This window comes from Hermetia illucens, chromosome 1 (assembly GCF_905115235.1).
Source record: "Hermetia illucens chromosome 1, iHerIll2.2.curated.20191125, whole genome shotgun sequence".
Classification (NCBI taxonomy): domain Eukaryota; kingdom Metazoa; phylum Arthropoda; class Insecta; order Diptera; family Stratiomyidae; genus Hermetia; species Hermetia illucens.
In genome coordinates, this window is record NC_051849.1 from 174862108 (window position 1) to 174877385 (window position 15278).

The window sequence follows — 15278 nt, forward strand, 5'->3', positions numbered from 1 at the left end:
CCTCAATTTTCTCTGAGATTTTACGCCATCGTATGTCGCTCCGGTAATACCTATTAGTTTCTCCGGAATGCCCTCCCTACATGGAGTACGCCAGATAAACTGCCTTTTGATGCTGTCGGAAACTTTCTCAAAATCGATGAAAAACAGGTGAAGCGAAGTTCTAAAAGTGCACTGTTCCAAAGTGATCCGCAGGCTGTTGATGTGGTCAATACACGAGGATCCGAATCGGAAGCACGATTGCTCTCTGGCGATTCAGCTTTCGAGGGAAGGGAGTAGGGGAGGGAATCTTAACAACCATCTCCTTCTTCCGTTCTTTCGGCAAGTTCTCCAATCAGCAGGATATCAAAAACTGCGGAAACTGCAGTGGCTTCTGTTTGAAGAAGCAGTCCGTATCCACATGCAACAGTGGTGGCGGTCACCAACAAGAGGATGTGATATGGTTAAGAACCGTGGTAAAGTATTCCAGCCACTCTTCAGTTGGTCGTCATTGTGGATCAGAAGTCGATCGTTAACGTTCTTCACAGTACCATCGAAAGGGTTGGGAAGCACATGAAAGTTCTTTCGTGATGCTGAATACATTTCAGAAATCATTGCGTTCTGCGATGCCTTCCGTTTTTGTGACGACACACTCTACGTTGAACTTTCCTGTATTTCGCTCAGTATCGGACTTCGGGCGCGTCGAGTCTGCTATCAATCAGCTACCGCAATTCAGCAGCCAGCCAGGTCTTATAATGCCCCATGGGGACGTGACCGATGGTCTGCCTAGTACCCTTGAAAGAGCTTTTTGGCTGGTGGCCTAATGCTTATCGATATTTCCACGTGGTTTACTCAGTATATCTGCCGCCCGATCAGCATGATAGCTCCCCCACTGTAGAGTGTCATGCAAATGGTAATACTTTTCGTGGCTGTTGTTAACGCCTCTCGTTTTACACACATCCAGAAAACTACTCCTAAATAAATTGATGATAGGCATCGGTTTAAATTTGCCCTTTTTAAGACTTTGTGTAAAACAAAACCTTATTAGAATCGGGTCGATATCTGTCTGTCACAAGCGATTTATTCGGAAACGGCTGAATTGATTGTCACGAAATTTGGTGCAAACATGTGGTCAACGTGCCCTATTACATGCAGCGAGTGACGCCATTACGAATTAAGTTTAAGATGGGGTTCCTCACACATGTGAATGGAGGGTTGAACATTTTTTTTCACAGAGTGTGGTGATGTGTGGTATCAAATGAAAGGGCTCAGTTAGTACTTTTCGGTCTATATTTGAAGTCAGGTGAAACGTAGGGGAGTGAGGGCTCAAAATATGACCCCCACAAAGTGTAACGAGTCTCCTTCTCAGAACCTATCCAACCGAAAAATCTGAAAAAAATCACAGTAGTGTATCTAAACAAAATCTAGACCCCAAAATAGATCCCTTTTCGATACCTGCATAAATAAAGTTAACAATAGTATATTAGCATATTTTAAAAATTTAGCCGGAAACCCTCCTTAAGTTCATGTTAGCACTACAAAAAAAAACCTAAGGGATAACTCTGTGAAGTTTGAAGGAAATCTAATTATTATTAACAAAGTTATGGAAGGTGAAATTTTTACATTTGCAATTCTCAAACGTATATGACGTCATCGTAACATATTAATTCGTCAATACTACTAGAAAGTGAGCTCACGTGAATGGAAGGTCGCAGGGAAATGTTTCGCTTTATTGTTTTAATCACTTATATGTCAATATCAATTACTCCAGACAGACATATATATGCATTTATATATGCATGTAAATGAAGCTTTCGGATATTGCCTAATGCAGATAGATATATTTGTACATTGAACAAGGGGTATCCAATATACGTACTTTATATGTACATATGTATACTTCTATGTGCGAAGTTAATCGAAAATAGGTGTACGATCAATTTATATACATGCATATAGAATATAGTATTCGGTAATAGGAAATGTTTGTTTGTTTGGCGTGAAGTGTTTGAAAAAAATACTTTTATACTTGAGACGCCAACTTTCAGTATTCCGACTTGTTTGTTGTGGGTTAGATGAATATATTTATGCACAGAGTGTTGGAATACCCACAGGGTAGTGCGTCGGAAAACCAACTAAACACCTCCTCATCGTCAGAGAGCAAGCCTGGAATCGTTTGTCACATTACCTCGGGCTACCCCCGAACTCTCCTGCCATGTGGAACCTTCAAATCAGGGAATTCCTTTCACCAACAGGAGCGAAGAGGAAGGGGGGAACTGTTAGATCAAGAAACCCCCTGCCAAGCGGCCTCTCCACCAGTCAAGCTCTACTCTCTTTGCAAGGAGAAGGACCCAAACGTATTGCGCAACACGGCCCCACCTATCAACATTCGTTACCGTCTCCTCGACAATGTTATCTTTAGAGATCCCTTGCTTTTAAGGGGGTTATCCCGTATGTCGGATCCGCGGAATCGAATTTTTTTTTTTGGCATCAATTGTATTTAGATATAGTAATCAATATAAATAACATGCTAGATCTATGTCGATCGCTGTAATAAAGCTCGTATTTATCGATCCGAATGACGTTATAATGTCTTCGCTGAAAGGACAAGAATTGAAGCTAAGGCTGTACATGTGTTTCTTCAAAAAACCTGAGGTTTATGGACTTGGCATAGCAGATTAATGGTTAGTTAAGGTTTTATGGCTAAAAATCACATTCTACTTTTTAAATGCGTTTTTCTAGAAGCTGCATGTTGAAAATCGGCTGCCACCATAGCCCAAAATCTATCCAACCAAATTCTTTGAAATTTTCACGACTTATTCAGAACATATTTCTGCAGTCCGCAAACTAGGATAATTGCGATTCATTTAGTAGTTTTTTTTTATTCATTGAAGAAGCCGTAAAAAACACCAAAATAAAAAAAAATTAACACAGCACCAAACATTTTGTTTTTAATATTTTTTAATAATCCTAGTTTGCGGACTGTAATTAAGCCTGTACGTTAAAATGCCGTTTACTTTTTTCTCTAAGATGATTGCAGCGCCCTCTAGCGTAGCAGCAGAAAACCAACTTTTTTTGGAGAATGATGTATAAATTGCTCTGTATTTCAATAACGAACCATGCGATGCGGCTGAAAAATTACTATGCACGCTCAACATATTAGTAAATCAAGATATTAGTAAATCTATGGTGAAAAATTTGTATTTGTATCTTTATCCAGTTCTTCATAAAAAAATTCTAAAAAAAACGGCTTTCATACGGGATGACCCCCTTAAGTAGAGCTGACGAACTCCATCCCACCTTCCACAAGACTGAGGAGTATTAAATGAAGAGTCGTGGTTAGTGCCTTTTATCATTAATCACATTTCTGACATTTAATCGACAACGTAGAGGACGGGAACAGAAAAGTAATCATTTCTTTCACGGAACCATTCACAGAACCTATCGAACTGAAAAATCTGAAAAAAAATCACGAAGCTGCCACAATGTCGTGGCTAAACTCCGAAATACCCTCCATACTGATGTCATTTAAAATAGAGTTAAAAATAGTATATTACTACAATTTTTAGTAATAAACTGTGAAACCCCCTTAAATTCATTCTGGTGTCATAAAATTATGCAAATTATTGCAGTAATATAGGATATAATATAAAGTTTGGTAGAAATCGCTTCATTACTAGAAAGTTACAATAGGCCAAAGTCGTCGCTTCAGTGCAAATTGTCAGTCGGACGCGAAAGTGAATATTCTGACATAATATATGCTAAGTACTAGTTAGACAAATGTCTGGTTTCCCGAATTCTGGCTTGAATCATCTTCATCTTTATGTAAATTGATTTGCTTTGATTGATTGATTTAGTTGACAATATAATAACTGATCTCTTCTTGATTTCTTTCGTTCGTTCTCTGTAAATGGCGGTTTTTTCAACGTTTTTTTCCGGGGTAAAAAAAAACAAAATGGCGGTGCTACAGTTCATCACATTTTTTTCGCATAAACAATATGTTAAAAACCTTATTTATTATAACAATTTAATTGAAATTTTAGGTTTGTGCAAAGGCCAATGAGTTAAGGAATATTTGTACCAAATTTGAAGCCGATCGCTTCATTAGTTTTTGAGTCACATTGCACGACGCGGGAGAAACCTGTGTTGAGGAAAACGCGCTCAAAGTTTTCGTTCATGTAAAGATTATAGCGATTTATGCTTACTTAACCTCTCTCTAGACTGTTTCGACTGTTAATCGTCCACAAGTAACCCCTGTTATTCAAAAAGTGAACTAGGAAATATGTTGATCCCAAGAAAAAAACCCAAACTTTTTAGGCCTCCTACAAGGTTCAAAGCACTGAAAATGCATTCCACAGATGGTAAATGATTTTTTAAAGGAAAGGAAGAGAAATTCGAAAAAAGTACAAAAGACATTAATTTAATTGCCGATTGAATGTGAGACTATTATCATAAAGGCAAGTCTTTTGGAAATTAGGAGTGCTTTATAATTCTAGCACGCACTCTACTGGATTTCTCTCGTTTAGCCCCTTCGTTTCCCCTCCTATTACCCATTCTATTGGAATAATACAAGATACGAGAATTAAATTTGAGATATATGTCAAATTAAATAGCGTTCACATATTAGTTGCGCATTAATTTTTGATAATTCTGATTTAAATTACAACTTACTATTCCTAATCGTAGATAGATATGTAGATGTAAATCAAAAGGGTTTTTATTATAACAACCCGGGGCACGATTTTCAATTTTGAAATATATTTTTAGTCAATTATTTAGTTTTTGACAGCGGTAATGTTGGAACATTATTGACTAGCGATTTTACTATCAGAATATACTCATGAAGTTTGGTAACATATCAAAGCCCATCAGTTTTAATTTAGGTTATTTTTCGTTTTTTTTTTTCGCTATTTTAATATTCGATTATATATTATACATTATTCACTGCGCTTTTGCTTTCAGTCTTTAGTTTTTATAAAGATACAGATCATAAAGTTGGTACTTTAGTGTGAATACTTCCAAAAATTATAAAAAAGATATACTAATATAGCTTAAAATCTCTACTTTTGCACTACTGGTGTTGCCTTTATACAAAATATAATCAAGGATTTAATTATTTTGTACCAACATGGAATTTTAGCAGCTTTTTAAATTGCTATGCTTTTCTATTATCTCCAATTTTTCTTTGATGTGATTAGGTAGAATAGATACATAAAAAATTAATACTATTACAGTGATTCACAGAATCGAAAGTTTTCAAATTACAGTCCGCAGCAGTGATTACAAGACAAGTTCAGTAAAATTGATGGTAATTTGGAGATTCTTAGTCATGTCTTATCTTGAATAATTTTTTTTCTTTTTAGAGCCGTTTCCATAATTTTTATTCTTCATAATTTCTATACATACATTCGTGCATTTTCTCTTATTTAACCTGGAACATTTTCAATACTTTTATTAATGCACGACTACAAAAAACAGCTTGTTTAAATTTTCTGAACTCCCAACCATACGCCTTTTGGGGTCAGAACCGGTGTAAAATTAGTAAATTGAAGAGGTATTTGACTTTTCTGGCACCTAATGAACCTGTAATGCTTAAGCAATGCCACAAGTCCCATTTTAACTTGCAGTAGGCCAAATCGTAATCCAATGCAATTACGTGGTCCATCGCCAAAAGCCAGAAATGCGTCCGAAGGTCGTCCAATCCCTTCAGTTTCAGATGAAAAGCGGTCTGGGTCGAAGACATCCGGATCAGGATAAATTGCAGGATCATGTTGAAAAGTTTCAACCGGAATGAATATTGACATTCCTTTTTCGATTATTTTATTTGTCTTTGGGACTGGGTAATCCTTAACTGCCTTTCGTATGAGGAAAATGACGGGCGGATATTTGCGAAGGGTTTCTGAAAATGAAAGGTTAAAGAAGATATTGAAAAATATTTGTATCAAAGTCAAATCTGATGAAAATACATCCTACAATGTTGGAATATCTTCCAGTATATCTACATATTAGTTGGGAATTTCCGACGAAATTCCTTAAATAAATCATAAGGAGGATTTATCCAATGAAGAGGATTTATCTAATGGAGAGTAAAGAGGTTCTGATGCGGGGATTCACGAGAGAATCTATTCGTAACAGGATTATAAAATAAACTTAACATACACGAGATTCAAATAAATATATGAAAAATAGTACCTGAAGTGAAATTCATCTACAAATTTAAAATAAATATTGCTAGTTAGTTTTTAAAGTTTGGTGTAAAACAAAACCTGGTTAAAATTGGTTCACTGTCTGTCTGTCGGTCACACGCACTTTTCTCCAAAATGGCTAAACCGATTCGAAGGAAATTTGGCGGACAGATGGGAACTACGAAATTCGCATGCTATGAGTGGCAGAGGAGAGTTTAAAGGGAGCCTCCCCAAACATGCAAAGAGGCATTCAAAAAATTCTTTCACAGGATATAGTCGCGTAGGATATCAAATGAAAGGCCTCGATTAGTATTTGCCGCAACTGATATTAGTTTAATCGTGAATTGCAAAGTGCGCGAGCGAGGAGTCAAAATGTACGCACCTAAAGTGAGACAGGACTCATTTTCGGAAACTACCCAACCTAAAAATCCGAAAAAAATCATTCCGATATCTCCTTAAATAAACTTACTACTTACTGCATCATCATAAATATCATCGCTAAATATCATGGAAATCTAGCCATTAATGCCAAAGTTCAAACTTAGCAATTTCGCGCGAATTAACTGCTTCCAAAGCCATGCAAATAAGATGCTGACGTCATAATTAACGAGAATAATTGACATTCGAGTGAAATATTAAAATTCCACTTAAAAAGAATCTAATTCTCCCCAGCCCTTTTAAGGTTTTGTGTAAACACAAAACCTTATTAAAATCGGTTTACTGTCTGTCTGTCTGTCTGTCTGTCCGTCACACGCATTTTTCTCGGAGACGGTTATAGCTTATAGCTTATAGTTTTTTTCGTCAAATATAGTCATGTGGGGTATCAAATTAAAGGTCTCGATTAGTACTTTTCAAAGCCGATCTTACTTTTGACATTCGTTGGAAGAGTGGGGAGCGCGGGGGGTTGAAAGTGATCACTTCTTTAAGGGGGCCATTTTCAGAAACTACCAAACGGAAAAATCTGAAAAAAATCAGGAGGCTGCCACTATATGGTGCCTGGGCTCCGAAATACCTTCCATGCCGATATCTGGTTAAATAAAGTTAATAATAGTATATTACTACAATTTTTTGTAATTGGTTAGAAACCCCCCTTAAGTTTATCTTAGTACCATGAAATTTTGTAGTGATATAGGCTATAATATAGAGCATGATCTTACCACTATTATTAACAAAGTGATAATACCTCAAATTTGTTGTTTCTTTGAAAATTGAAGACTATGAATGTCAATATCTCCCGAAAGTGGATACTTTCACATAATATATGGATATATTACGTGCTACGTACTAAGAAATACACAAAAACCTTTCGTACCTGAAGCGTCCAGCTTCTGGTTTCCCGACTTGTTTATATTTGGTGTAGGTTAAATTTTTGGGATTTGCTGATAATATTAAACTCAGAGTGTGAAGTTTATGAGGTTGACTATTATCAATACAGAGCTTTCCACCCATTGATTTATTTAAATCGCTTTCTAAACAATAGAGGACAATGAAATTTTTAGCTATGTGACACGGAGCTGTCATGCACTCGTCGCTCTTCACATATTCTTCTTTTTCTTCAGCCTTTGTCCCGTTTGCAAGCGAGGTCGGCTCGTCGTGATCGGTTTCGCCACTTTATTTTATCAAATGCCAGATCCGGATGTAATTGCGAGGCCTTTAAATCCCCATCCAGGGTATCACGCCACCGATGTTTCGCAATTTTCCCACGATTGGTGTAACCCCATATTGATCGCGGATATTCTTATTTGGGATCTGATCAAAACGTGTCACGCCACCAGTGCAGTGTAACATCTTCATCTCCATTACCGTAAGACGCCGTTCATTGTCTTTTATAGTCGACCAACACTTAGAACTATAGAGAGCGGCAGACAGACGACATTGCAGTAAATTTTAGACGTGCGCTGATACGTCGATCACAAACAACACCAGTTGGGGAATGCCACTGCATCCAGGTGGCATTAATGCGTGAAGCAATTTCATGACACAGTTCTCCATTAGCTGATAGCATTGACTCGAGGTATTTAAATCGCTGAGTTCTGGCAATGGCATTAACATTCCCCTCGATATATGAGAAATGAGCGATTTAAGCTCATTTCTGGCAATGGCAGTAACCTGCCCAGGACTGAACAATTTAAATATCTCGGGTCAATGCTATCAGCCAATGGAGAACTGCGGTATGCTCCTCACATAGGGAAACACACACATGTTATGGACCCCAAATCCATACACGAACCATTTTGTGCGCTTTGTATCAAAGCAAAACTTTTTAATAATTGATTGTCGACATACACGCCCCAACTGAAGAAAAAGATGACGGTGAAGAAGTCAAAGAGCAATTTTACGATGGCCTGGAAAACCTGTACCACTAGGATGAACTTAACTCTTAACTCTAGAATATGGTCATATGCTATTATACTATTAACTTTATTTGATCAGGTATCAGAATAGGATGTATTTTAAGGCCCAGGTTTTCAATATGTGTACGTTTTGAATTTTTTAAGATTTTTCGGTTGGATAGGTTCTGAGCGCAATGCTGACCACATTGCCCCCTAGTGTACCGTTACGGTCTTGAATGAAGTGTTCTAACACACTTCAAGGCCCTGATTCAACATGGATTGTTGCGCCAACGATTATTATTATTATTATAATTATAGGTTCTGAGAATAGAATCGAGTTACACCTTTCGAGGCATACATTTTGAGCCCTCACTGCTCTATGTTTCACCTAACGTCAAAAATAAGAAGAGTACTAATCGGGCCCTTTCATCTGATACCTCACATGACCATATTCTGTGAAAAAAATGTATACCCTCTTTCGCGTATATGAAGAGCCCGGCGCCTTAAATTCTCCAAATTGGTCTCCGCTCACGATATGTCCGTCAGGACATAGAAATCATTATTGGCCCTTAATTTATTCTTTCTCGAGAGATGCGATTTCGGAAATAGCTTTCCACGTCGCAAGAATTCGGACATAGCACACCTTTGAAATCACCAATTCTAGTATGAGTTTTTCGCAAACTTCTTAGGCACTTGTGGAAATCTGCCTCTTTCATGGCTTGGGCATGGAGGTCAATTATATTATGACCTTTGTGGAGTCGACATTTATCTAAACCAAATTCGAACTGAATATCACGACTTAACATATCAACTAAGAACTTCTAAGATGATCATCAGCATTAGCATACAACGTGATGTCATCTAAGCCCATCAAGTGTATCAGCGCGCACTTAGTACGTCGGCCACATTTGATTACTGAAACAATGCCTTCTAGCATTATTGAGCAGAGATGAAAAGTGGTTACACAGCAAAAAAGCAAAAGCAGTGCTATACAAAGCAAAAAAATATCAACGAATGTCAATCTGTTATGTGTGAGACGGGGGACGCGGATCTTGGCATAATCGATAAAGCAAATAAACAGACTTTTTTGGCTTCAAGTTGACTGCCCAATAGCTTCTGAGTAGATAGTAAGCTGCATCTTGCAGTCCCCCGAACCAATGTTGATAATCTTCTCATGTGCACCGATCCTTGCACTAATAATAGACATTATGAGTTGGCAAAGAGTTAGCAAGTAAGCGATCAGCCTTTTACCGTGTCCCTTTTAGGGAGTAAATACTTAAACCCTAGAGGGAAAGGACGGAAATTCGTTCGGTGGACTTGTGAACCGATTTATACTATACGCCAACCAACAGGTGTACATTGTTAACTTTTGTGCAGGAGATTGTGCAAAAGATCCAGTTCAGAGCTCGATAAATTCTTCGAGGTACTTATAACTTGTCGAACATCTTCTTCATTGGCATCCGCAACATGCACTCGTTCGGGATAGTAGTATGACGCTTGCGGTAATCTATTCAGCATGCGTTGATTACTGGGTAGCAACATCCAGAGTCTTCTTTAATGCACTTTTTCTTTCGATACCGGAAACTGCACTAATGGCATTCGTTGGAGGGTCTGAAAAGCTCTACTGATTTGCTGCGCACATTGTATCCTGAACATGACTTTCGCCAACCGACAGCGTATGACAAAAAGTTGCTACTTGAGTATGTCCAGAATTTCAGGTGCATATGTCTCACTAATTGTGATGTAGTTTTGGTAAACCATCCTGACGTTATCCTTCACACATCCGCTGACATTGCCAGCGCTGGTTTGAGTCAACCTAGCAGTTTCCTGCCTCAATAAAGCGCGCCGATGCTCCAAACTAATTTTCTCAGGTGGATCTTTTTTGTCACTCAAGCCAATAATATCCAGGCAATTTTTCTGGTTGTGCAATTTGACAGCCGCAACTTAGTGGCAACAAATAAGGGACTGTCGTTGCAGTACAGTAATGACATATCAGCAGAGATTGATTTGAGATACAATTGTCAGAATAACTGGAGATGCGTAAAAACTGGGAATTATTGGCATTCCAAAAGGAATTTCATTTCTAGAAATTATATACACGTTACTTGGAATTCGTCCTGAAACTTAGTTTAGACCTGAGCCTTACCGTAAGGAAGGGTGCTTTGGTGAGTACTGAAACTATAACTCCCAGTATGACGCCGTATTGTTAATGCCATCACTTTAAAATATTTGGGGGTGGCGAAACACTACTTAATATATCCAAGTGCTTGATAATACGTTTTTTTGTTTTTGGGGGCAAAATTGCTAGAAGAATTACTGCGAAAATATAGTTTCCAGCTGATAATTTCTCTTTGTGTGGACTCGCTTGCACTGAACATTGAAAAATATGCTTATTTTAAAACACAGGCTGTATATAGGTCGCCACATAAATAATTTTTTTAATTAGACTATCCAAAAGTAATGAACAGCGTCTTGCGGTAATGGAGACGAAGATGCTACTTTGGACTAGTGGCGTCACACGTTTAGATCACATCCGAAATGAGGATATCCACGATCGTTATGGGGTTGCGCCGATCGTAGAAAAGTTGCGAGAGAGGCGCCTTCGATGGTATGGTCACGTAATTCGTGCCAACGAGAATTCACTTGCCAAGAATGGTCTGAACATCGAAGTCGATGGTAAACGACCAAAAGGCAGACCTAAACAACGGTGGCTTGATACGCTAGATGGGGATTTGTAAGCCTCGAGATTGTACCCAGACAGGCATTCGATGGAGCCAAAGGCGAACCGACCCCGCTTGTGAACGGGACGAAGGCTGAAAAAAAAGAAGACTATCCAAAAGTAAGTAAATTTGAACTGAACTTTTCCCTATTAAATTCCCAACATCCATACATAATTCTTCTTAATAATAAACAAATCTTACCTGTAATAACTTGGTCCAAGTATTTCATGTCGTTCAATGCTTCGTACGTTGTTTCTCCGTTGTGCTCTTCAAGGACATCGAAAATCTCCTTTCTAACTTTATCTTGAATGTCATTGTTGACCATCAGTTCATGTAATACGAAGGACATTGTAGCGGCAGAAGCTTCAAACCCTCCGAGGAAAAACACAAACGCTTGAGCAGCAATCTGTTCGAAGGTTAACTTCCCTATTCGTCCACTACCATCAGCTCCCTCATCTTGGCCGTTTTTCAGTTGAATTAAAATATCCATGAAGTCATTTCGGCGGACATTATTGCTTTCCCGGTATTCTATGGTTTCTCGTAAAATCCTCATGAAGAACTTGGACACAAAATCTGATGTAACTTTTATATGTAATTTACGTGACAAATCCGGAAAGATAAGTGTAAATGCTCGTAGGATTGGTGGTAGATGTGGTTTTTCGAATAAATGGCGGCCAACTCTCCGAAATTCGGCATCAGGATTGCTGAGGCTATTGCATTCAATGCCGAAGATACACGTGCCAATAACATCCGTAAAATATCGCGCTAGTAAGTCCCTAACTTCCAGATAGTTTTCATTGTCAAGATTGCTTTCCAACGCACCAGATAATTTCTCTGCAACCTGCCGAATTGTTGGGAACATAAACTTCATTTTCCCTCCAGTAAATGTCGGAGTCATTTTAGCTCGTAGCACCCTCCACTTGGGTCCATCCAGGGCAAACAAATGTGCAGACAAAGGATCGTCTCGTTCATTATAGTATGCACCTCTATCTTCGAAGTAGTTGAAGTCTTTGATGAGAACATGTTTAGCGAATTCCAGATCAGATACAAGAACGAATGGCTTGTTGAAAGTATAACCACCAACGAACGGAATTGACGTTTCCCGGATGGTATAAAGCTTGCCAATTATCGCCTTTAGAGTTGCAATTTTCCCATTTTGCACGATATTTCCCCATGGAAAGGTAGGTTCGCTGTATGGAACTCCGCGATCTTTCCAGTAAGAAAACGAAGACTTGAAATATAAGTAAATCATGGAGATAAGGGTCACCAGAACACTCGCTAACCATATTAAAATTCCCATCTTGGTTAAATTAAGAACAAATATTAAATTTTCACGGCTGACTTGAAAACTAACTACGAGCGTTTCTATCAACAGTTTGCGTTGCACTATTTCGTCGTTGTGCGAAAGATTCAGTCTTTATACCCAGCGATATCATAAATCTAATCTTAATGTTATCGATATATGGGCTTCCGCGAATAACATGCGGATTAGGTTCTCTTAATGGATATTGTCAAAAATACAACCATAATGAGATAAAGCAATAGATAAGGTTTATTTTGGCAACTGAAATGCATTCAATGAGCAAGTATACTTCTTCGTTGCGCAAGTGAGTACGGGAAATGTTTGAACATATTATGAAATAGGAACCCAGATTTTTTTTGTAATTTGCAAATTATGTCATCGGATAATTTGATTACAAGTATCTAATCTGCTATTATGTTCCAAAAGTAATCACAAATGGCTACTGATATATAAAAATTGCATTCCAAACCAAACAATATTATGATTTAGTAATTTTCTGCATTTATCTATTGTAGATTAAATCTGAAGTTCTAGTCAAGCTAGCTTGAAAAATGAAGGTTATTCCGGTGATTTTAAGAATGGGAATTGTATGAACTTTAGTATGAGGGGAGTATGAGGGAAGTCCTTCGTCCCAGGCTATATTTGCGTCTAAAAATATAAAGTTCAGTCAAATTAACTTTCAATGTTCCAAAACGTATTCTTTTCTACTGGTACTAATACTGGCAAAATTCCAGGCCTTCGTTTATATTTTTCGGGACCAGTAAAGTGAGCTATGATCTTCTACGGTGAAAGGTCCGCGCACAATTTTTTATAGTTTAAGGTTTAAGGTGGTGGGGTATAGGGCGGTATAGAGCGTCAACCACCCCCCACACACCATCGTTCGCGGTTACCTGAAATGTGCTTCAGTCTCCCCCACATGAATGTGTGTAATCATCACTTCTATAGAGTATGTTGATCGATTCACTCCTTAGTTTATGCGAAGATTGCAGCTATGCTAGCTGTTGGTTAGAACCTAGGAAAGAATGAAACATCTGGTAGTTATCCTTTATAAAGAATTTATTTGGAATAAAGATGAAATAATGTTTAAGAGTTTATGGGCGGACGTTAACCTGGACAGTTAGATCCAGATCTTATGTAGTAATGTAGGTATCTGTTGTTTGTTTTCCATAGTATGGTGGGTAAAGGCAAGACAAAAGAGTGCTCATTGTAAGCTAGCTTTATTGCAAAGTGTATATCTGCGTATTACGGGTGCCAGTCCAGCCTTAAATACATTACTCAATTTGGAACCTTTGTGGGCCACTGTAATGATAGCAGCTCATAGTCTAATACGTTTAGGTATATGGAAAACAAGGAACGTGGGAGCACAGAGCATTCAAGGAAGTAATGAGAAAAATGAATCTAGTGCTTGTGAGGCTTTCTGATGGGCGAATACTCATACGTCTATTTAATGGAGAATATAAAATGGATGGATGGATGGAGAATATAAAAGATATGCTGACATTTTTCGCATTGGTGGCTTAAAAATGGGTCGCGGGTTTGGAGTAGGAGTCTACGTTGCAGATAAAAAGAACGAGCTCCTTTCTAGGTACAATATATAACGGTCTTTCTGGCTAAAGTATAGCCGATCCTTAAAGCGGCATTCAGCATGAATAAAGGACAGATGCAGCCGAATTTATAATGATAGGCATGCAGCCCCTTTAAACATCGTTGACAATTGTTTCACGCCTCCTAGAAGAGGTTGAGATGTATGCCAATGAAATCATCATCATCAACGGCGCAATAACCGGTATCCGGTCTAGGCCTGCCTTAATAAGGAACTCCAGACATCCCGGTTTTGAGCCGAGGTCCACCAATTCGATATCCCTAAAAGCCGTGTGGCGTTCTGGCCTACGCCATCGCTCCATCTCAGGCAGTGTCTGCCTCGTCTTCTTTTTCTACCATAGATATTGCCCTTATAGACTTTTCGGGTGGGATCATCCTCATCCATACGGATTAAGTGACCCGCCCACCGTAACCTATTGACCCGGATTTTATCCACAACCGGACGGTCATGGTATCACTCACAGATTTCGTCATTGTGTAAGCTACGGAATCGTCCATCCTCATGTAGGGGGCCAAAAATTCTTCGGAGATGCCAATGAAATAGTTAACATTAAGTCTTGGATGCTTGCAAACTTAAGAAGAATGTAGTACTGATCATTAAATTGGGAAGGTGCTAGAAAAGCTAAAGTTGTAGTATAAACGATATATCAGCCTATGAGGGTAAATTTCAAGCTACATGTCAAGTGCTATATAATATCGGAGCACTAACTACAAGAATACCACCAAATGTCAATGACCCAATGCCGAGCTGTCGTCACCTAGTCTCAAGGGTAGTTAATGCAATGTCACTAAATGCAGCCTAAGCTTAGTTAAATGCACTGGGAAAGACAGTAATCACGAGAAAAATCGCAGTTGCATTCCACGTAAGTGAACTCGAAACATGGTGCACTTACCAAACAATTTCAGGCAAAACTTGCCAATTGATACTCTGGCGAGAGATGGACTACGTTTGTATAATCTGAACGGAGATTACGGGTAAGTGAAAGGAAAGATAGAACGAGTCAAAGGAAGACCCCTGGCCGCACAAAATCATATGGCTTATAGATCCTAAGACGCCGCGAAGTCCGGTTTGGACAGATGCAGTGATTATCGAACAAACCCTTATTCAATTTGAGCAAGACAACCTACCAAAAAGCCTGGCAAAAAGAAGTCCGTTGGA

The 15278-nt window shown here is 38.5% G+C and overlaps 2 protein-coding genes across 2 annotated transcripts in view; one reads left to right on the plus strand and one right to left on the minus strand.

Moving 5' to 3' along the window:
* LOC119659515 (FERM, ARHGEF and pleckstrin domain-containing protein 2) overlaps positions 1–15278 on the plus strand; it is a 449110-nt gene that overhangs the window by 34061 nt on the left and 399771 nt on the right. The window lies entirely within an intron of this gene.
* On the minus strand, positions 3956–12591 carry LOC119659506 (cytochrome P450 6a8-like). Its single transcript, XM_038067637.1, has 2 exons — positions 11416–12591; positions 3956–5875 (listed from the first exon to the last, which is right to left on the minus strand). Exons 1-2 carry the CDS (start codon positions 12512–12514, stop codon positions 5460–5462), a joined length of 1515 nt encoding a protein of 504 aa, XP_037923565.1. The 5' UTR covers positions 12515–12591; the 3' UTR covers positions 3956–5459.

Excerpts from the sequence above, each read along its gene's own strand:
- LOC119659506 (XM_038067637.1), bottom strand. The coding sequence starts at position 12,514 with ATGGGAATTTTAATATGGTTAGCGAGTGTTCTGGTGACCCTTATCTCC. Across the intron at positions 5,876-11,415 it reads CTTGGACCAAGTTATTACAG|AAACCCTTCGCAAATATCCG; the intron begins GTAAGATTTGTT and ends TTTCATTTTCAG.